General features: G+C 31.6%; 1 protein-coding gene and 1 long non-coding RNA gene across 2 annotated transcripts; both read left to right on the top strand.

The window, feature by feature from the left end:
* Positions 1 to 3,609: 3,609 nt before the first annotated feature.
* Positions 3,610 to 4,495, top strand: LOC150025637 (uncharacterized). The gene is made up of 2 exons (XR_016514637.1): positions 3,610 to 3,744; positions 4,304 to 4,495. It is a non-coding gene; the product is annotated as an uncharacterized LOC150025637 (long non-coding RNA).
* A 615-nt stretch (positions 4,496 to 5,110) lies between these two features.
* LOC137826532 (transcription factor bHLH143) lies at positions 5,111 to 6,745 on the top strand. Its single transcript, XM_068632524.2, is given in 3 exon segments — positions 5,111 to 5,250; positions 5,339 to 6,467; positions 6,469 to 6,745. Coding segments are annotated over 2 exon segments (1,134 nt in total). The 5' UTR covers positions 5,111 to 5,250; positions 5,339 to 5,355; the 3' UTR covers positions 6,491 to 6,745.
* The last annotated feature ends 18,146 nt before the right edge of the window (positions 6,746 to 24,891 follow it).

Raw genomic sequence — 24,891 nt, 5'->3', positions numbered from 1 at the left:
ATTTTAGTTATTAATTCCTTTGAAGTATGAACAATATTGGTGTAAAATTTTATTTTTTAATATAATTTCAAATAGCTATAATTTTTTAATAAAAATAAATATTTTCTTAAAAAATTAATAATTAAAACAATAATAAACAAGTATAGCGTTAAATCAATAATCTAAAAAAAGGTAACATTAAAACTATAATCCAAAAGTGGTAGTCATAAACAGCCTTTAACCATTATTAGGAATTTCTTTTATAATGCTAAGAGTAAGTTAAACTATTAAAATGAGTTATCTGGTTATACATTTATAAAATAATTTTATCAAAATTTCATTTACCAATTTCATATATATTAATATCTATCTATAATTTAAATGAAATATTATACTAAACAGGTATTTTTTTTATCAGAATTTAACAAATATACATAATTGTATCTAAAAAATCCTGGGAAATTGTTGCTGACATGATAGTTCTTTTTCTTGTTTGGTTAGGTTGAGGAAACTCTATTTACACACAACACTAGTATCTGTTGTAAACAGGTTAGATGTGAGGGAAGATTCTCTCTAGTTTTGAAAATTCTGGATAATATTTCAGTTGTTCTTTAATTCTAATATCTAATAATTTTATTATATCTAAGATATAAAAACTTGTTCGAAGGTAAGAATGTTGAGATGGCTGTAGGTTTGGTTTGACAAATTTAAAAATGAATAGTAAATACAATTATGATATGTAACTATTAAAAAAGTTATTAAATAAATAACAATTAATTTTCATTTAATTATATAGTAAAAGAGGTAGTTGTAGGGCTAGCATGGTTAAGGCACATCGATTTCATGTATCACATCGATAGAAAGTATAATGGTACTCTTTGGTGGGACCAACTCCTACCAAGCTTTAACCCAAAGTCTCGAACCCTAAAGTTAGGTCATTGATGGTTAATAAGCAAAAAAAATACAGGCTCAGGTGGTGGTGTGTGGTGGTGTGAGAGGGATACTATATCATGCCCCATACACTATTTTTCTCATGGGTGGTCCCCAATTTATATCTCTATAATTCCTCCTTTGAATGGTCAAGCTACAAATTATTGATCTTCATGTGAAACCACACTCTTTTTCATCTTCTTATCCCTCTCATCATCTACCCATATTTATTCTTTGCATTTTCCATTTTTGCAAAATCTCCCATAAGTAACCAACCCTTTCCATCATTCCCATTTCATTCTAACAAACTTTACAACTTTGGGCATTACAAAATTTAATGCTGTTAAATTAAAATATACTGCCAAAATCAATTTTTTTATTAAAAAAATATAAATAAATATAGAATATTTAAAATATATTTCAACATCATCACCGAGAATGGGCAAAAAAATATAGAAGTTGTTTATCAGATTGATTTTGTTCTTGTTCTAAATATATCATCAAGTCTTTATGGAGTTAAATCACCTCTATTCCTATTATTGTAATTCCCTTCTTACCTAGTTAATTGTGTGCGTATGTTTAAGGTTTATACGCTAGCTTATGGGATTAAGTTATTCCCAAACCAATTTAGCATTACATAATTATAAAAGTCATGTTATATATTACTTTTGTTATAGTTTTTTTTCTTCAAGTGAGTATTTGCTTTTAAGAAAGCATTAAGAAATTTAATGATTTGGCTGAAAAAAATAGTTAAACCAAGCATGCACTTATCTGTATAGATGTTTCACTGTACCACGAGACTAAAACGACTAGTGAAGTGGGTAGGATAATTGTAATTTGATACACAGTTTTGATTGAAACTATGCCGTTAAAGAAAAGTGAAGTGGATCATAATTTTTTTAAAAAAATACTCTTGTAAAGTTTAAGCTCATAACAAATTGCATGCATTTGAAGAGGCAAGTCAAATAGTTAGATTCACTAGTGACTTTTTAAAATCACACAAGGATTATTATTATCAGAAAAATAGAAATTAATTAACTTGTTTATGAAAGTTTGGAATCATACGATCTATGTAACATTGCTTATTATAGTCTAGACGCGTAATATAGACAATAGTATTGTATAGAGAGAAAAAATAACAAATAACAATCACAATGACACATTAGTAAGCAGCATGCATGCTAATTGAGCATAAATGCTAAATTCATTTGGATTCACATAAATAAATAAATAATCATAGTCCTTTCTACCTTGTCTTTTTTAAAATTTCACATCACATTTGAATATGGATGAGAAAATAACTATATCGGATTTTTTTTAAAGAGGGACTAACTTTTTATAAATATTATCATATTTGAAAAAAAATATTATTTATATGAATAAATCGTATCAATATAATATAATTTCATTATAAAAAAATTGTGCATGCATAATATGATTTTGATTTTGTAAAAGTGAATTCATGTCACTTAAGTCATTTCATACGTTAAGACCTCTTCCAACACTATTTAAGTATAAATCAAATTACATTAAAATTGTATCACCAACATAAATACATCTTTTAAAAAAAAATAAAAATTATTAACTTTAATCCAAATTTATCTATCTAAAATGATTCCACTTTTAACACATAATGGTTATGTGTAAAATTGACACAACTTTACCTTTATATATATACACAAATTCTTCATATTAAAATTATATCATGTGTAGAAAAAACACCAACAATTAACATGAGAACAAGAATCCTTTTGTCAGATTGAAGGAGAGCACAAATTAATATTTATTCATATATATTTTAGCTTTTTATTTTTGGTGTTGATAGTTCTCATTGTAGCATGGAAAACTACTTGTGGATTTTCTGAGATGATCGTACAGATTTCTTTTATGCAGAGGTCACCTGCATAGGTGGTGAATAATTATGAAGATTTGGAAGGACATAATGGGACTTTGGTATGACATACACATTCTGAGTTTTGGTTAGTAATTAAATAATTTCTCTTTATTTTAAAATTATTAAATAATTTTTCTTTTATAACTAACTTTTGTATACTTTTTTATACAAAATAATATATGTTTTTTAATTATATATTTCTTATTTTTAATTAATTATTTATAAAATAATATTATTTTAATGTAAGAAAAATATGAATAGACAACAGGAAGACCTATGTGTGTTTAATAATAATAATAATAGTAATAATAAGAGTAAGCTATGCACATGATGTAGATTCGTCCAGGGGAACGGGGACAAGGTGAAGCCAACCAACAAAGTAACCACACCGGGTGGTTAGGTTTGAACCTGAGAACATGGTTAGGTGAAGAGTGGTGGGTGAGGGTGAGTAATTCATTGACCAAACAAAAACATTCAGAAGGTGATGATAGAACTACCCAGGGGACCACAGAGGAGTGTGTGTGTGTGTGAGGTGAGAGATGGATTAACTTAACTTAACCTGAAGTTGGCTTAGGTTACTGTGGTTCATGATTGTGCACTTAAGAGTTTGCGTGCACTCTTGCGTCCTCAACCCTCACGCACGGGCACATATTCATCAACCTTCTACAACACTCTCAAGGACTTTCTTTTTATTTTATTATTATTTTAATCACTCTTTTTATTTTTATTTTTCTATTAAATATTATTTTGATGCACTTCACCCAAGGGTAGATGTGTCAATGCATCTTCTATATAACTCAACTCCTCATCTCTCTTCTTGGTTACACACAGTTTCCACTTTCCACTTTGACTGTACCCAAGTCACGCTTGCTCCCTCTCCTCAACTGCTCTTCATTTCTCTCTCTCTCTCTTCCTCTCTCTCTCTCTCCACACATATCCCTGTAAGTTCTTCTTCCACTTCCTTCTTCTTGTTCTTTTACACCATTCTTATGTTTTTGGTTAGTTACTCTTAGTGTGTGTGATTATATTTTGTTCCCAAATTTGGTTGTTAGTTCTACGATAATTTAATATTTGGAACTATTGCCTTGTCTGTAGGAGTTTCAGTTCACGCATATAGATCTCGTGTGTGAATTTGTTTCCTTTTTTAAAAATATTTTTGGGTAATTTTTGTTTCCATTCCTGAACATGGTGCTCTTAGTTTCTGTATATGTTCTTGTTTTGATTAATTATTGTCATAACTTGTAAATTGGCTTAGTTTATTTTATTTTATTATTTTCAACCTTGATCAAAATTTGTACTCTAGATTCACTGAATCTCAGTAATTAGTCTGTTCTAAAGGTTTTGTTTTGCGAAAATAGATTCAGGAAAGGAGAAAAGAAAAATAAATTTTGTTTTTCTTGTTTTGATCTCACTTTTATATATTTTGCTCTAATTTGAGCTGAATTAAAGGTGTTATTATGTGCTAATGGGTGGATCTGTGATGTGTGAATTCTATTGCAGGGCGTTGATCGGGTTTTTGGGTGAAAGAGTAGTGGTTAGTGGTGGCTTCATCTTTTTGTGGATAAGGATACAGCAGCATGCGGTGGTGGCTTAGTCTCTCTGTTGATGTATACCGTAAAGTGATTTCGTTGAACCTGTATTGCAAAGTCATTCTGTAATTCAAGATCCTTTTATCTAAACCTCTTTCAATCACCTCCTTCATCTCTTTCTTTTCTTGAATCAATGGGGTCCAATTTTTTTGTTGTCGTTCCTTGTTATGTCCGTCAGATCAGCTGAAAAAAAGCCACCCATCTTGTTTCAACCTCTTTTGTTCAACTTGGTCTAGTTTGATTTGTCTCCTCAACATTCTAGTTGTCATTAGTTTCTAGTCTTTCTTTTCCTTAGTAGTTTGTCGACCCTGTTAAATTAGAGACTTAGTTTTGTCTATTGTTCAATTCGGCAAAACCGGTTTCACTGGGTTGGAGGCTTCAGATTTCAGACTCACTGTCTCTGGGAACATTGTTGTTCTTTCATTTTGAAGGGTTGGAAAAGTAGTTATGGTGTGCCAAGCAGCAAGTCAAACCAGATTTCGGGCATTGAAACATGAGAATGGAATTGCAGGGAGTGCTACCATTATAGTTAGAGTTATGGCATGCTTTCAACCTCTTATAGATTGCCAGGTATATATTATCCTTGGATTGAAGAAACTCATATTATAGTTTTTATCATTTTTGAATTTATGATCTTTTAACTAATCTCATTATCTCTTTATAGAAAAATATACTGATAAAGATTTTTGTTATTGGGTGTTGTTCAGGCTGAATACTTCCGTCACTTGCTCAAGCCTGTCACGTAATAGTTTTTTGCTTTGTTCGTTTTGGGTTAAGCTGGTGGTTTTGTTGTTTTCCTTGTTGGTGAGAGTTACCAATAGTAAAAGATAGCACTTGTGTTTGAGTCGTTTTCTTCAGGTACATTTTGCATTGTTAATTTTTGCATTCATTCGTTTCTTTCATTAGAGATTTTTGTTTATTCACAGCGTGCTTTGAAAATCTTTAGGTGATTGTTGTGGTTGAATGGGAGAAGATTGTAGAACCTGGATTCCGGAGCTGTTCTTTGATTGGCAATCTCCCAATTTGAGCTCCTTCAATGCTGCACCCTTTGGCATGGGGAAGCAAAATGGTTCTTCTGCAGCTATGAATCCAGTTGCCAACTCCGTCTCAAGAGACGTGACAATGCCAGCTTATGTGTCCTCTGGGCTGCCTCATTCGCAGCTGGGACATACTGGTGAACCTCATGGTTGGTTTTATTGTTTGCCTCGCTTTCGGCAGGGATTTACTACACCTGCTCGAAACTTCACGGCAGAGGAAAAACTCCCTGCTAGCCATGGAAAAGGGTTTAGGGAGGAAATAGCCCCGGTTGGGGCGTCGGGTTTCCCTCAGAAGCAATTCCTGGTTATTGATCGAACGGCTGATCAAACAACTTTGGTTTATAGTTCAAGGTTTGGTCGGCCTGTTGAGTGCCTTACTTCCTGGGATTCAAAGCTGCATGGTTCTACCAATTTGAGCAACGGGAATGAATCTCCATCTTTGAGGAGAGATTTGAATAATGTGGTTGGACTTGGACCAACTTTGGATGATAAAGTTGATGAAAATCAGGGAACTGATGATGACATTGAAAGTGAGATGCATGAGGACACAGAGGAAATCAATGCATTGCTTTACTCTGACAGTGATGGTTATTCCACTGAGGATGATGATGATGAAGTTACTAGTACAGGACATTCACCCAGTACAATGACCACTCACGATAATCAGGAAGAACCTCGTAGGGGAACGGCCGAAGAAGTTGCTAGCTCCGTTGGAGAAACAAAGAAGCGAAAGCTGTGGGACGGGGCTTATGATGACGACACACAGTTCATTGACTCTGCTAGTTCTCTGGACGGGAAAAGACCCTTTGAAGTTGAAGATGATGCAGAATCAAGTGTTGGCAACAGTAGTAGAGGGTCAGGTGGAATGGGTTCTTGGTCGGGCAATAAAAAGATGAGAAAGGAGAAGATTCAAGATGTTCTGAGCATTCTGCAATGCATAGTTCCTGGTGGAAAGGGCAAGGACCCAGTTGTGCTTCTTGATGAAGCCATACGTTGCTTGAAATCATTGAAACTCAAGGCCATAGAGCTTGGACTTGATGCCATATAAGTTGGAGAATTAGAAAACATTATCTCTTATTTAGTACGTTATCTTTGTGTGTTTTTAGAATAATAAACAAGTATGGATATTGACTTGTAATAATCATGGAAGGTGGGTGATAGTGTTGAGCAAGGGAAGTGGTGAATGTGAAGTGTGAAATGAATCCCTTGAAGAAGCCACTGGTCAATCATTAAGTTGTTGGAAGATAGGGAGTTGAGGAGGTGGGTTTTGTGTAATGTAATTTGTGTGTGAAGAAAGAGATGAGGTATTCAGCTTATTATGCCGCAATAAAGGAAAAAAAAGAGAGGAAATGAATGATTAGTCCATGTCTTGGGGGTTAGAGAAAGTAGCACTAACGCTGGCATGGGGTGTGAGCTGTTTTTGAAAGAGAAGACTGGTTGTTCCAAAAAGTACCCAAAAACGAGAGTGCACGCCTCTTGGCTGTTATGGGCCCCTACCTCACTTCCTCTTTTTGTAACCTTGTCGTGTTCAATCCTTGGTGGGTTTGCCTTTTCTCTGATGTAAAAATTATCACTAGCTTTGGGTGTGAAGTGAGAGAGTGTGTGTGACAACATTGGGAGAAGGGGGGCCCCTACCCTCCTCTATTTTCTACTGGACGGATGGATGGCACAGTAATGTAACACGCTTGTGGGAAACACTGATCTTTGTGTTGTGTTTCGCGCTGCTATTATTATTGTTGTTATGGGCTTCCCTTGGAGGCTGTATCGTAATTGGTGTAAGGACTTGTTACAGAAGAAGGGAAGGGGAAGGTGATATCTTGGTCGGACGTTATTTAATGTGGTTGGTGTTACTGTTGTCCTTTTGCCCATGTAGTCACGCATTTATGATATGAGAAAGTTACGTGCTTTTCAATTTCTATCTTCTTCCTATTTAAATGCCTTTATTACTCTTAGAATATAGATGATGATTTCTATGTGCATTGATTAAAATTTTAAAGTGTGAAAAGTTCTCTTGCGCCATGGATGGTGGGGTGATAACTGATAAGGGCCCAAGGGGACCACAGCGTTGAATTATTAGTGAGGAAGATACATGTGACGTGTGTGCACAAGAGAGAGAGTGTGTTTGTGTAGCACGGGTGGGGTTGTGGTGAGTAGTCAATAGTCATTGTAGGCATCTAACAAAAGAAAGAATCTTGTAGTGTTTTGTTCAAGTCCATTCATGATCTGCACTGCAAAAGAAGCATTCAAGAGCTTCAGCCTTGAGCAGCACCTTATTGCCATGGCTTTTTCCTTCCCTTCTTTCTGCACTTTGTTTATTCTTTTTTTCTTCTGGTTTAACTTCTGCTCAAACATTTATTAGTGTTTTTTTGTTTTAAAACTGTTATTCGTATGTATGTATAAGCATTAAAACCACTGTTTTGCAGGATAACAGACAAAACAAGTACAATTGTATGACAGATTAAAGAAAGTTTAATATCTTTTTTCTCTTGAAATTTTTTTTCGAATTTTGTTTGGTAGCAGTCTGTGAGCAAAATTTTGACTTCTCTAGAATTCTATTATATTTTAACCATATTTGTATTAAATAGTGTTAACCGAAGATGTAAAATGCACGTTCCTTTGTTTATATAACATTGTCAACTACGTTTCTGTTGTTTTCTTTTCAGGTAACGTTATTACTATACAATTTATTGTTTTGAAAACTGAGACCGTGATTAGTGAGTGAAAGAATCTAAAATTAGTGTGTATGTGTGTGTGGGAATTATATATTGAGACAAAAATCAAGCATACATCACTTATCACATTCTATATTCTATTCGAATTCTCCTGTTCATCCTCTTTAGTTTAATTAGTTATAATTGGGTGAGTGTTCCTTAACCCTTTTGTGTGGAAATCTATTAAGTGTACTCCATTAATTAATAATTTAACCGTTTCAAGTTTCTAATGGACTATTTCTTAGTCCAAAGTCCTCCATTCATTTCCATGCTCATCGCACATTATAAGTGGACATATATAATTATAGATTAACACTATTTTGACTTTTGTAATGCACTATTGTGATGGCCTGATTCCACATTCCATGTGACATTAACATTCAAACTTTATGAGTTGAAGAACAACACTGATAAATGATACTGCTATTAAATTTGCATTCAAGAGCAGTGTTCATTCAAAATTTTGCTTCAGCGTCCACTCCATACAATATTGTTGATTAAACTTTGTATTTTAGCATGACAAGAAAATCAACATATTCATAGCTGAAAATAAAGAATATATAGTTTCCAAACAAAAGTTATATTTTAGGGGAAGCACTGAAAAATGTTGTCATTTTCTGTTTTCACTTCCTCTTTCTAGCTGGCAGTGAACTACAATATTATAGTTTATATTTTATCTCTTTGTTCTTTACATATGCTTCTTCCATTTTGCAAGTTTATTTTGCTCTATATAAAGGACATGATTAGGACCCAAACATGTGGCCCTACAGTGAGATATAACAGCACAGGCTCTTGAGGTAGCTGTACCTTGTTTTATAGACCCAATTCTGTTGTCCTTCATTTTCACTTTTGCTTCTTGTACCCCAGAATATTTAACTCCACTCCATCACTTTTAAAATGACTGTTTTACACTTCATAAAGGTGACTTCTAGATTACCTGTTCTGGAAATTTTCATAGAAAATGATTTTTGGCATAGGATTTCCATAACAGAATATTTGGAATAGGATTTCTTGAATATGAAATGTATTTTATAGGATGTCCAGAACATTTGAAATGCATTTCAGAACGAACATTGTCCTAATGTCCATTTCGGGAATCATGGCCTGATACTGAAGCCCTTCAAGGTTCCATTTGGGGTATGATGCAAAATTGGAGTGTAAATGTGTGAAAAAGTGGTATAACCAACCATGTTGTACATTAGATGTTGGAATTGTAGAGGTAGATATGGTTTTGTTTGTATTTTGATGAGATATGAAGAGTAGAGTTAATTGATGTTCCTTTTTGTACAATCATAGATGCTATATGCTTGTAGTGCCTGTGAAGCAGCACTATACTCATATGGTGATGATTCTCATAGACACTATTATTGGTGGTAGTGGTTTTTCCCCTTCTCACCCATTTTAGATGGAACATGAAACATAGATAAGGAATTTTAAAGGAAAAAAAAATGTTACCTTTTACCTTTTTTATAACAAAAAGTTTACTTGAGTTGGGTTCCGGAAACTCAATCACAGTTACAGACATAATTAAGATTTTAAGATCCAAAAGATGTTAACAAAGATGGTTGCACATAATCTAATTGTAAGTGAAAATATGTGAATGGATATTACATGTCTACAAAGCTTTCCCATGTGCTCATTTAGGACTTGAGGCACAGATAATGCACAAAGTGACCAACCTTATGGAAAATTACTAAATCATTAAAGGTCTCCTTCCAACTTGAATGAATGAAAATCTTCTTAATAATAAGATTAGAGCAAGTTACACGGTTGACTCAGTCTCTCGAAACTCTTATTTGCAATGATCCACATTAAAAAAAATATTTCCTTATAATTCCTATTTTAAATAGTTTTCAATTTTGATACACTATGTCCTTCTCCAAGTAACTCGCCAGTTATACCACACTCACAAAAATATAATTAAAAATAATTTTAATATACTTCAAACACATTTTTTTCCTTAAATTAAGCTAAATTCATATAAAAAAATTTAAATTCAATTGCAAAATATTAAATTACATACTAAATATAAAATAATTTCAAAATAAGACATAATAACATCAGACTCATTTATTAATATTGAAATAATAAAATTTAAGTCTAATTCAATTTCACTAAATAGTTTTAGTAATGTGAGGATTCTATATATATATATAAAAGAAGCATGTCCTTTTTCGATAGAAGAAATTTTTTTTGTCTTGATCCCAATTTAAGACTAAACAAGTCCGAAATATATATATATATATATATATATATATATATATATATATATATATATCACAAATTAGTCTTATCTTTAGTCAATGTGAAAATTTAGTAGACATCAAATATCATTCTCGATTAAGCCTAACTTAACATCATACTCAGTAAGGAGAGTTTGTCCCAATAAAAGATGACACGATAGGTCCAAATCTAAAAAAAGAGTAGACTCTGAATAATTTTAATATCATATTAGAAATGACTCTTATATTATATTAAGGTAGTAAAATTAAGTCTAATTCAATCTCACTAAACTGACTCAATCAAGTGAGATTTGTCTTCACTTATATATTATAATTTGACATTATTTTTAGTCGATATAAGATTTCTAACACACCCCTTCGCATCGAGGACATCATGCGTTTACCCCAAGAACATCAAGCGTAGAAATTAAGGGGTTCAATAATGCGTGAGACAATATCTTGACTAGAATAAAATTTGAAGGATTCTAATACCATATTATGAATCATTCTGATTTTGATGTTATTTTAAAGTAGGAAAATTTAAACCTAATTGAAACTTACTAAAAAAATCAATTATGTTTGACTTTATTCTTGATGTGATATCCTTCCAATTAGAAACCTCTTTTTATATGTGAAGGTAGTGGCCGCAATGAAATGTAGAAGGTGAATGTGAATTGAAGTGGAATAATGAACATTCGAATTTTTCATTCCTAACAACATGAAATTGAAAATATAATATGTTGAATTGTAGTATTGAGTTTTTTTTTAATATTGTATATGGGTAGCCGGTGAATAAAACTATTTTATTAACAGATTATGCTAACCATATTTTAAAAATTCGCATTTAGATTTTAACTTAAAAGCAGAAGCAGAATTTTGTATGAAATAGAAAGAATTATGTGTACTGACATTAACACGAAAACATCTTCTGTCACCATTGTCGTTAGAACATTATTAATATCTTATGATACTTTAGTTATTTTTAGCCAATAGCACAATCCTCATGGTTTCTTTTTCTTCTAAATTAGAACTCTCTAATCATATGTTTTTCAGAATACTAAAATTTAATTATTATACAGGATAAATATTTTTTATATATATTTTTACATTGTTGTGTTATTTAATTATATACATTTGGTTAGAATTTAAATAACAAGTTTTAATTTGAATGTAAAGATAATAGCGAACACTAATAATAATAATAATAATAATAATAAAATAGTCTATATTATTGTTAAATAGTTTCTAAATAATTTAGAATTTAAAGAATTGGTAGTTGAAACCTTGGTAGGTAATTAGATACCAATTTAAAAACTATTTAACAATAATATAAACTAATTTAGAAACCAAAAAATATTTTAGTCTCTAAAATGATATCTAATTTAGTCACTATAGCAACTAATTACTTTTTGTCTCTAAAATTAGTTTCTATTTAATATTGATTTTCTTATAGTGTAATAACAACAAGGTCTCACTGTGGTGGAGAGATTTAATGAAGGTTTGGAGGTCTAAGGAATAGGGAGAGAAGTTTGAAGATCGCTTGAATTGGGAGGTTGAAAATGGGAGAGATGTTTTGTTTTGGTCAGACAATTGGATAGTCTCAGACGAATTGAAAAGTAGATTTTCGAGGCCATTCTCTTTGTCTGTCCTTAAGGAGGCAAATCTATGTGATTGTGAAAAATGAGTTAATGGGGTATGAGAGTGGAACTTAAGGTGGAGAAGGGGTATTTTTGCTTGGGAGGAGGATCCAACAAGCCAACTCTTAGAGATGATTTCCAACAAGAGGCTCGAGTTGGAAACAACAAACAGATGGAGTTTTCAGTTAAGTCTGCTTATGGATTTTTGAGAGGAGAGGGATGCGAGGAAGACTCAAGAAGGTACAAGTTTTTCTTGAGGATTAAGGCGCTTCCTTCGACTCATGTCACAGGTTGGAGAGTGATTGAAAACAAGGTCGCTTGTATGGTAAATCTAGAGAGACGAGGTATAGGGATCGAGAGCAATCTTTGTTGTTTGTGCACAATGTTAAAGGAGTCAACAAATAATTTGTTCTTCGAATGCATAGTTGCTTGGCTAATTTGAAATCTTTGGTATGACTGGTTAGGAGTGAGTTCGATTGACCTTATTCATTTTGAACATTTCAAGATTCTGGATGTGTCTACTTCAGTTAATCTTATTATGAGTAATGTTTGGATCGCATTAGTTAGTGAGATTTGGGGGTTTTTGACCATCATGACGCCTTTTTTTTTTTACCAAAATGGGGTCGTTATAAAAAAAATTACAAATCTGGGACAAGTCGTGCCAACTTGGCACGACTTCATATGAAGAAGTCGTGTCAAGTTGCCATGACTTTGCCACGTTAGCCTAAAGTCATGCCAACTTGGCACGACTTCTGCCACGTCAACCTGAAGTCGTGCCAAGTAGGCATGACTTTGTCCACATCATATTTTTTAAAATTTTCTTGTTTTTAAATAAATATATATTATAATTATTTAATTATAATTAAAATAATAAGTTATGTAATATTTGAAATTAATTTGATAAATAAATTTTTTATGAAGGAATAAATACTTAGCTAAAAAAAATGAGGAAATTAATAATCAAACTTGAAATTGAATTTTATTATCAAGTTTGTTTGTGCGGACAATTGTTTCTATTGTGACCTTCAGTTCTGCAATATGAACATTTTTTTTGTTTATTTAGAATTGAATCATCTATTTCATGGATTAAATTAGACCTCATAAGCTTGGAAATATTGTGGAGAATGTACATTGGAGCGATAGATGTCGTTAGCTGTAAATGAAAAAATGAGCAAACAACAATTACATGTGGACAACGGAGACATATAGCTTGAAACTCTCCACAATTCTCTATTTATTTTCCAAATAATTAATTCTCATTTCTATTTATTTCCAAATGCAATAACAATTTTTTCATATTTTTTATTAATCTAATAACCAAATTAATATATTACATTACCGTCAAACATGATCTGTACACAATTATTCATTTTTTATTGCTTAAAACTAACACCCTTAGAAAATTATGTATCAAATTAATTTTAAACATTACATAACTTACTACTCAATATATAAATAAGAAAATTTTACAAGAATTTTTTAAAAAAAATATATATGACGTGGACAAAGTCGTGCCAAGTTGACACGACTTCAGGGGTTGACGTGGTAGAAGTCGTGCCAAGTTGGCACGACTTGCCCAAATTTGTAATTTTTTTGAAAGCAACCCCATTTTGGTAAAAACGAAAAAAAGCCCTATGATGGTCAAAATCTCGAGATTTGGAGACACATGAATAATTGTTTATTTAAAGGTGGAGTGATTGATCATACTGAAGTTTTTTTCCCGGTTAAGGTTTGGTTCTGGATCTCTTCAAAGATACAGTCAACGAGTTTCTTGTTCTTTGACTGATGCTTAGAACCCTTGATATGTATGCATTTCGATTTAATGTCTTTATAAGGGTTGATCTTTGATATTTCTATTTTTACTTTAGTTGGTAGTGTCGAGATAGACAGTAGGAGATTATATTTTGGTTTGCTATGTATATGGAAAGGTATTCTTTGAACTCTTTTACTCTGTATAAGGATTGAACCACTTCTAAGTAGGTCTATTTATTTTATTGTTTCTTCTTGATATATAAAAAAAAGCTTATATAAAAAAAAGCTTTCAATTAGGGTTTGAAAGATTGAATGTTGGTTAATTGTGCTGGTTGTAGCAGTCAAGCTACGCAACCATTTGCAAAAAAGTGAGGTTCAGGGTAAACGACTGCATCACTTAGACTAGTGGATATCTTAAAAATAATAATTAAAATTGATGGAAGATGACAAGATCAATCGTTTTCTTTGTGTCCACCTACGTAACATTGTCGGCCGAAAGTAGCTTCTGATCTTCCACGCCAACAATTTTGAATGGAAAGAGAAGGTTCTGTTCAATCTATCTGAATTTATTTGGCCATGAAATGCTTGGTGTTTACCTGTGGGTTGTTGCATAAGAAAACCAGTGTATAATATAAAAGCCATGAAACAGGGAGCATGGCTGGTTTGTGTTTCCGTTTATGAGATGCCCAATGGAGTAGTTTAGCAAAGGCGAGATTGGGAAAGCAAAAATGAAAGGGAAAAAGTGAAGAAATGAATTAGACTTGTACGGTATGTTAACATGATTGGGAGAAGCAAAAGCATTTTGGCAAGTGGGAAGGAATAGAGTCGTGGAAACTTAACAATTGGGCATATTGCTTGTGTGTTGGCCATGTTATTTGGAATAGTTTAGGTAACCTTCCCAAGCATGCATGTGCCCTACCTTTCTCTTTTTTTTATTATATTTTGTGAAACCCCTAAACCTTAAAACAATATTTTCATTCATTGAACTACCAGTCTCATATTACAAGCTTTTTTATTCTTTGTAAAAGATGTTTGATATTTTAACATTTATTATTAAAAAATAAATTTTAAATTTAATTCAACTTTATAAAGCCGGTTCATAACATGATGTTATTATTTACTTATAAATTATGAAATGATCTTATCTTTAGTTGTCTCGGGATCTCCAAAACACACTCTATACCGAATACCGAAGTTGCCAACTCATACGTGAGACAATGTATTTATGGGTAATTTATAACTGTCTGACAATAAGTGTTCTGGATCTGATAAACTTAACAAATTCTCATTAAAATAAATTTTAATTGATTATGATATCATATTAAGATCTGAACTTAAGTTTAAACCCTTATAAAATCGATTTATAAAATAAAATTTAAAATTAATTTGGTTATATTTATTCGAAATCTCTTGAGAGTTATTACCATGGTGGACCCTAGCTTTGATTATGAACCACTAATTTGTTGCAGTCATCTCAGCGGAACCAACCATAAACGATATCCGACAGAAGCATGTAACATTACTCTTAACTAATAACTAGATTGCCTACCGATGGATGGATGGATGGTAGTTATGCCAAAACCAATTAACAGAAGCCACGTGCCACCTGATGAACTTTAGAGTCACATGTTAAAGAATCTGGTTATCCAACTGCCATCTTTTTGGTGAGATTTATGTTGCAACCTTTGACTTGAGGCCACAAACTGAAAATCAGCAATTATGAGATTCATCTGACAGTTACTATATATCAGCTTTACTCACGAGAAGCTAGCCAGATTTATCAACAATTACTGTGCTTCTTTTGTTCTCTTTTTTTGAATAGTAGTATTTCTCTGAGGCCTATACATCTGTAGGATAATGAGAATCATATATGATGAGATAATTAATACTATATTTTTCTTCTGAAATTTGATATCTTCATTATGGATTTGCTTTTAAAATAACAAGGTAATAAGAAGAATAATAATCAACACTAAAGTAAATTATATATAACGATAAGAACAATGCTGAAAATCAGGTAATAGTGGGATGCTAAGATGGTAATCACAGTGGTTGTTAGAATATCGAAAGGAACAACAATATGGTTGTTAATAAAGGACCAAGACAAAATTAGATAGAGTGGATTACAAAAGTTAAATGTTATTTAACAAGAATATAAATATCAATTTTATTTAAAAGGTTTTTAATTATGCGTTTTCAATTGATTCATTAACATATAGTAAATAATATATTTTGCAAAAGAAATAATTAAGCATCATTAAAAAAATAATATCATAAGTGCTATTTTACATCCAAGCAAAGTTTATTTCTAGATCTTCACAAGACCATAAACTAAGTTACTTGTTTTTTTTTTACCCGTTAACAAATTTATATAAGAGATTAAAATATTATTTTCAACTTAAAATCTTAAATAAATCAATTAATAATTTTTTATATGTTATTATTTTTATTCTTTTTACTTAACATGAAACTTAAACTCAAACATCAATTCTTAACACATAAATATCTTTAGTTTAAAAATAAAATAAAGTAAAGCATTCTTTTACAAAAAGCTTCAATATTACCAATATCATTTCACCTATCTAATGTTTGGTTTGTGATTCATAGTTTGTTTTTCCAAAGTTTACACAATTGAGTGAGTGGAACAAGGTTAAAATCACTTTATAGACTATAAAAAGTGATTATAAAGCATAATATGTGTGAAAATTACATCCTCTTTCGAAGTTTAGGTGGTCAATCCCTTATATGATGTAGTATAATGTAAGTTTTCATTAAAAATTAAAAATCACCTTCATGAAAGAATAATACTATCCAAAAGTGAAAAATATCTTACTCATGAATGTGTGCAAAAATTTGAATCTTGCTTGAAAATCTCTAGGATCTTGAAAAGTTATTACTCTGGGAAAAGTGTTTTATGAATTTTCTTTTTCTTGCTATTGTACATTATAAACTTGTGATTGTCCAGATCAAAGAAACTAATGATGTCTCTCGTAAGGAAGTCGTTGATGTCACAATGAAACAAAATTTTGTGATAACGATACAAATATATGATGTAATGCAGGGGTGATGGAAGTTGAAGGAACTGTTATTGATTTTCATAACGTTATCTTTGTTGTTGGTCAGGTGGAGGGTGGATCTCTTGTTGGTCAAAAGTTTAAGAAATCTATTGAAGATATAAGGATTGGTTCAGGATCTCAAGATGATAATTTTTTTGATATGCTCTCCTTGAAGGATGTCCATGAATCAAATGATTTGCTATAAAAAAAAAGGATTCATTGCCTCCAACAAATTATGGTATTTTAGAAGAATTCTCTAATATTAAATTTGCAACTACATCAAGTCCTAAATTAGTTTATGCCAAATGGGTTACTTCTAAATTTTTTTCTCAAGATTTAGTCTTGCAAAATTATTTTGAATCTCTTTGAAGTGATGAATAAGAGGCTCAAGAGTCATGTCCGATATCTTGGTAGCGGATATACTTGAATCTACCTCGACTGATATATTCTTAAAATAAGCCAATTTGGTATCTAAGTTTTGGGGTGAAAAGATGGATAAGCAGCAACCAGTAAGTGAAGATGATGAACTAGTTCCAACCTACATGAGACCGGGATGTCCTCCTAAAGTTGGAGTGAAAGCCAATAAGATGATCTCCAAAACAGGTCAACCCAAGAAAAAGTAATAGTAGTGACATGCATCAATCTCATAGAATTTTATTACCATTGTAGAATGCAAACGATGATTAATCTGATTGGATTCTTGGGATTCAATCATTCCTCTTTGTTGTGTTTATAGGAGCTACACATTAGTCAATGCTCTTTTGTTTCTTTCTTGTCTTTATTTAATTTTTCATTTTTTTGGTTTAAACTCTCAATATAGTTGCTTAGAGTACTTTTGGGAATTTCTTTGTTTTTTATTTATTTTTTGTATAGGTTTGGTTTAGTCCCATATGCTTTTGTTTTTTATACTATTTTTCATGTGATGGCAGGTGCGACTTAGCATGAGTTTTAGAAATAAATAATAATAATAAATAACTTTTAATTTTCAAATCATCTATAACAAAATCAATATAAATGGATACTAATAATGTCTTTTAACTACAAATACAATAATTTAAAATATTTAAAATAATAAGAATAAATTAGAAAAGTTATTAAAAAAGAACATAAACGGTTAAACTATTTTTCTAACAAGAGAAAACTATAATTTAGCTAAAATAAAATATAAAAAAGAAAATGAAATATGAAGAAATAATGCCCTGATTTTTACAATAAAACTATATAATGATATATGATTATGTTAAAAAATATAATTATTTCTAAAGTAAACCTTCTCAAGAAGTGCAATTTAAGTCTAACTCAACCTTATAAAACCAACTTATAAAGTAAGGTTTGCACCCACTTATATACTATAAAATGCTCTAATCTCTAGTCAATGTGAGATCTCCAAAAAATCTCTAATAAGAATATGAATATTAATGTAAACATAGATTGAAATATTTAAAATAATACAATAATTTAAAATACAAATACAATAATTTAAAATAATTAGAATAAATTAGAAAAGTTATTAAAACGAACATAAACGGTTAAAATATTTTTCTAACATATTTTTCTAACAAGAGAAAAATATAATTTAGCTACAACAAAATATAAAAAATAAAATAAAATATGAAGAAATAATACCCTTATTTTCATAATAAGACTATAAAACGATAATTGATTATGTTAAAAAAAATAATTATTTTTGAAGTTAAACCCCAAATAAGAACATGAGTATATATATATATATATATATTAATTTATTTGATAGCAATTCATTTATAAGTTAATTATGAAATTAATTTTAATTTTTTTATGTAGTAAACAAAGCACTTGTTGAAAAAAACCTCTACCTCCTAACGACTACGAGAATTTTTTTTTTAATGGAGGTTATTTAACGGATGTTAATATTATCCTAAAAATTTATTTAATTAACAAAGGTTTTTTTAATCTTCATTAATGATGGGAGTTGATTTTATGATTGTATATTTTATGGTAGCACTTTGTTTATGAGTTTTTGTCTTAAGCAGAATATGGTGAGAAACTCAAAGAAGATTTCCACTTGACACGAACTTAACCAAGTGGTTAAGTGTGAAGGTTCACTTTTAGAGGGTAAAAGGAAAAACACAATATAGGTGATGATGATGATGAGGTGTGGAAATTAAAATAACATAAGATGGAAGGAAGAAAAATGTTGACCGAATAAAAGAAATGAAGAACAAATAAGCGAATGGAAATGGAATTATGGAAGCCGTAATGGAAGAAAGAAAAAGAGAGAGATGAGAGAAAGCTTATGGAATGGAAGATGGATCATGCCACTAGGAAGGATGGGAGCTTCCAAGAGGAGTGGTGAAGAGCCGCCACTTGAAGTGCACTACCCTTACAAGATAAGACCCAAGAACCTTTAGGAGACTCAGCTCACTAAACACTCTGACTTCTTTTCTATTCAAAATTCAATGTGTTTTACAAGGGTGAGGCACCCTATTTATAGATACGAGTGCCTTGGAGAGGAAAAGAGGAAGGGTTGGGGTGTAAATGACTACAAACTTCTAAAAACTACGTCAAATGTGAGAACATTGGGGAGTCTTTTAGAATCTAGGTCAAACATGAGCACATGGGGGGCACATGGGTGTGTTTCTAGAAGCTAGGTTAAGGTGGACTTTGGCACAATCTCAATTTGCTAAGTACACCCTTTTCTAGCTTATTTTTCTAATTGAAGCCCAAAGTGAGCCCAATTTATTTTTTTAACTTGTCTTGTAAGAAGACTAGAAGAAAGAACAACTGATATTTCGGTTCATGTCTGGTTCTCCCTCTACTGAGTTTCTTCTGAGATTTGGTGGGGCCTTGTCTTGTATGTTGAGATGACTGACCTAGTTGTGAAGAATCAGTGATGTCCTTAGTCATCTGCTTATCGAGTTGGTTTGTATCTTGCCCCCCAAGTTGGAAAGAATTCAACCCCAAGTTGGCGGTGTTTATTTTTTGACGGATCAACATTACGATTTTCATATTTTCTTTTTTGTTTCATTTTTAGTTGGTCTTTATTTACCTTTTTTGGAGATAGAGGTTTCAATATGATCTTATGGCCTTGAAGGTGAAAAGAAATCTTATTAGTTAGGCCATCATGTAAAGTTTTCCTATCATTTTGCCATGGCTTTCCTAAATGAATATGGGTTGCTGGCACAACATCATATAACACCTCATCTTTATATTTGTTAAATGAAAAATATATGAGGACTTGTTTATTAACAATTAATTCACCCTCTTCAGTTAGCCATTGCAATTTGTAGGGCTGTGTATGAGAAATGGTGGGTAATCCAAGTTTCTACACCACTCTTGTACTTGCCACATTTGTACAACTACCCCCATCAATTATCAAGGAACATAATTTGTCATTAATAAGGCACCGGGTATGGAAAATATTTTCCCTTTGACTTTCATCAAAAGGTTTTTGAAGTTTCCCCAACATGCAACTTACTACTAAAAAACCACATTCACATGGTATTTCACAGTCGTCCTCACTTGGGGTTTTTGAAGGGGAAAGGGAGCTAGCTTTAGATGATTGGGAACTATGGTCACTCATGATTATCCCCCATTTAACAATCATTTTTCATTTACTTGAGCAATTAGCAAAAATGTGCCCAAAACCTAGACATTTAAAGCATTTTTTACTTGAGGTTTTTGTGGGTGATTTAGGAATAGAAGTAGAAGGTTTATCTTTAGAACTTTTATGATGTGGGGTGGTTTCTTTTGAGAAATTGGAAGGAGAGTCTTGGTTTTTAAATTTATTTTTTCCCTTCCAAGATGATTTGTAAAAACCATCATTATGAGTATTTTTAAAAGATTTTTTCTTCAAAACTTGTGATTCAACCTTGATGGCTAGGTGGACCAATTTTTACAAAGAAGTATACTCATATAATTCTACAAAATCTTGTATTTCTCGCCGTAATCCACTCACAAATCTAGCAATCTTTGACTTTTAATTTTCATACATATTAATTTTAGTTAAAGTTACTTCTAAATCTTTAAAATATACGTCTACACTCCTAGATCCTTGATAAAGTCGTTGGAGCTTCAACAAGCGTTCCTTCCTATAATGAAGAGGAACAAATCACGCGTGCATGCATAACTTTAAATCACACCAAGAGTCCACGACTAGCATCTTGTTTAGCCCAATGTCCATTACAGTTTGATGCCACATTGCATCGTATAATCCTCAAATTCTAGGGAAACTAACTTAACTTTTTGGTCCTCTTGGACCTCAATACATGTTAAAAATTTGTTCTACCTTAGTTTCTCATCCTAGATATACATTTAGGTCACTATCCCCATTAAAACTAGGTAATTTTACAAAAGGTAGGGTTTTCTTTGGTTGTTGATGCTAGTGCCTAGCTTCATAATTTTGCACTCTCCTGTCTTCTTCTTTTTCTTGACTTCCATAATGCATGTAATGTCTTGTAACTCTTCTAGGCTCCCATCTTCGTTCTTGGTTTTGTCTCTCTTGTGTATCCTCTAGACTTTGCATTCTTAACACTAATTGTTGCATTTCCTCTTCCTTGTAGGCCAAGCTCCTCTTGGTATCCTTAAGCTCCCCCAAAAGATGTGCCTTTTGAGGAGATTATGGTTTGGAAGATTCCCTTGAAGATAAATGATGCATATTTGCGCACAAAAAAAAAAAATTAAAGAATTAGTTTTTAACAACATATAATGCACTCACTCACGTGTATCACTCACTATTTAGTAAAGGATGGAAAAAGGGCAGAATCACTCAAGAAAGGCTTTCAAAAACGCCCAAGGGTCTACACTTGGTAGCAACACTTCAAGTGAAAGAGGTCAAAGATCTTATCACTTGCTCATGCAAAGAATCTCCAATAAAACATTAAGAGAATTTAATGACAAGCAAGAAGAGTTTAAAGAAGGAAAGTTAAACCAAAAATGGAAGTAGGATGATGACAAAACTTAAACAAGACAAAAAAAAATCACTTTTGAAGACTCAAAGAACTTACTGAAACTTTTAAATATGAAGTTTTAATTTTCTTAGAAAGTGTAAAGTAAAAATGATAAAGTTCCATAAATGTGAAAACAATTTGCCACATAAAAAGAATCCTCTTAGTACTTTAATCTTGAAAAGTGAATTGCATTAAAATTGTTTTTTGTATTTGTTTTTATGGATTTTAAATGTCCACATTCTTCGCATGCATATTTTTACTTCACTTTCAAATTTTCACAAATAGAATGGGATTCAATTAATATGATCACTTGAATTCTTTGTTTGGAACTAAATCAACTACCACTTAAAAAATTTCTAAATGCTTTTAGCTCTTCACAATTAAAGTTAAAATAAGTGGAATGAATTTAAAAACTCTTAGAATACTAAGAACATAAGACTCAAGCCAAATAGGTAAGGAAAAAAATGACACAAATAATTCAAAAGCAGAATTTAAATTGCTTAATGAATAAAAAGGTAGAATTGTAAAAGAAAAAAAATTTAAAGGTGGAATTGAAATTGCTTGAAGATAAAAGCAATAATTGAAATGTGTTGAAATTTAAAGGCAGAAATCAACTCAAAAAAAGATAAGCACAATTTAAAATCATGCTTTGAATACCACATGATGTGAGTTGATTTTAGATTGACATATTTTAGAGGTGTCACTTTTGTTTAACCTTTTTAAGATTACCGATTATGGTGAAAAACCCAAAAAGATTCATACTACACACGAACTTAACCAAATGGTTAAGTGTGAAGGTTCACTTCTAGAGGGGAAAGAGAAAAACAAGACTATGGTGAAGATGATGATGATAGTTTGTGGAAATAAATGAACACAAGATGAAGATAACAAGATGAAGACCGAAATTAAAAGAATAGGATAAGAATATAAAGAGGAATGAAAGGTGGCGCAAAAAGAAGAAAACAAAAGAGAAAAGATGAATGGATGAAGAAAGCTTATGGAGAAGGGGCAAGGAATCACGCCACTTGGAGGATGGATTACTCCAAGATGAGTAGTGAAGAGCCGCCACTTGAGGTGCACAAACACTCAAGATAAGACCCAAAAGGGAGAGAACTCAAGTCTCACTAAACACTCTTGTAGAGTTTCTTTTGTATTTCAAAATTCAATGTAAAATACATGAGGTAAGACACCCTTTATATAGGAGAGAGTGACTCAAGGAGCAAGAGTGAAAGGGGTAGGGACGTCATTTGTGAGAAACCTACTAGAAGGTAGGTCAAAGAAACCCTAAACCTAGGTGCACATGTCATGAAAGGTGGGCTTTGGCACAAGCCCAATTTACTAAGTACAACCTTTTCTAGCTTATTTTTCTAATTGAAGCCCAAAGTGGGCTAATTTATTTACTTAACTTGTCTTGTAAGAAGACTAGAAGGAACAACAACTGATATTTCGGTTCATGTCCGGTTCTCCCTCTGTTGAGGCTCTTCTGAGATTTGGTGGGGCTTTGTCTTATATGTTGAGATGACTGACCTAGTTGTGAAGAGTCTGTGGTGTCCTTAGTCATATGTTTATCGAGTTGGTTTGTATCAAGTTCCAAAGGTTATTCTAAAACCTCAATAAAATAATGGAGGTTTTTAACCTTCATTCAATTTCAAAGGTTTATTTTAAAATCTCAGCAAAATAACGGAGGATTTTTCACCTTTGTTAAATTTCAAAGGTTTATTCTAAAACCTCAGCGGAATAATAGAGGTTTTTTAACCTTTGTTAAATTTCAAAGGTTTATTTTAAAACATCAGCAAAATAACAAAGGTTTTTTTTTTAACTTTAAGTAAGTTCCAAAGGTTTATTCTACAACCTCAGCAAATTAATGAAGGTCCTTTTAACCTTTGTTAAATTCCAAAGATTTATTGTAAAACCCCAATAAAATACTCTAGATTTTTCAAACTTCAATAAATAAATATAATTAAATCTATTTATAAATACATATTTAAAAATTATATAATTTTAATATATTTTATAATTAAATTCTGTAAAATTTTGAAAGCGTAACTTTTATATTACAAATAAGTTTTCTAAAGTTTCAAAAAATTATTTTAAAAACTCAGCAAAATAACCTTGGATAATAGGTATTTCAACTATTAATTTCGATAATAAGTATTTCAACCATTTTTTCATATTTCTTATGATTAATGGTAGTTGGTTTATGTAATTCCTAGTTTTTTTTACGAGCTTATACTTCAAAAAACTTGACTTATTTTATTTTAGCTTTTGATGTACGTATATTTTATGTACAATTCTAGATTTGGTTATAAATGTTAATATTTAATTCTCATAATTTTAAAATATTTTAATTAAGGCCTTTATTTTAAAATGCATATAATAATTAATTCATTATGAAAGTGAGAAGTAATAAAGTTAATTTCTTCTCACAATATGTTCTTGCAATCTTTAGCCAAGAACACACATCTGACAGATAATGCAATTATTTAGGATATATAAAATAGTGATAAACACCAGTTGTTGCCGAGCTAGGTAACAGTGCCTTGTGACCCAAGTTGGGGCAGTAAAGTGATGGAAGAAGCAACATTGGAGTAAGAAGAAGATAATGCCTTATTTAATGTTTCTTCTCCTTAGATATAATAGACATAAGTGTGGTTGAATTGTGATTCCTTGCTAGGACTATCGTTGTCGGCCATTGAGCCTGTGCTGGAAAGAAATGTGTATACGTTAGAAGAGAGAAGTCAGGAGGATCGTTAGAGATGGTGGAAAATGGGGTTGAAGGTTATTTAAAACGACAAGTCATTCTTTGGAGATTTTAAAACTCATAGTATTTTACAAAGGTTTTTAAACCCGTGGTATTTGATAAGTGCCAAATTTCAATAATATTTCATATTAAAATATAGACACTTATGAATATTAATTGCTAAAATAAGTATAAAATAACCCTTAATTTATGAATTTATACCTTATTACATATTTTGTGATTTTAATTTAAATAAGAATGATTTATTTCCCAATTTGTGTTAATTTCAAGATTCTAGGGAAGAATGGAGATAATTGGGTAGAAGGAGAATATACAAAGCTAAAAAGGGAAGGTTGGAATACACCAACACTCACCAAAGCTGCCCAAACACGCAAAAGAGTCATCTCACCACCAGG

This window comes from Phaseolus vulgaris, chromosome 8 (assembly GCF_051622355.1).
Source record: "Phaseolus vulgaris cultivar YP4 chromosome 8, ASM5162235v1, whole genome shotgun sequence".
NCBI classification, from domain to species: domain Eukaryota; kingdom Viridiplantae; phylum Streptophyta; class Magnoliopsida; order Fabales; family Fabaceae; genus Phaseolus; species Phaseolus vulgaris.
This window is presented reverse-complemented; position numbering and strand designations above follow the sequence as displayed.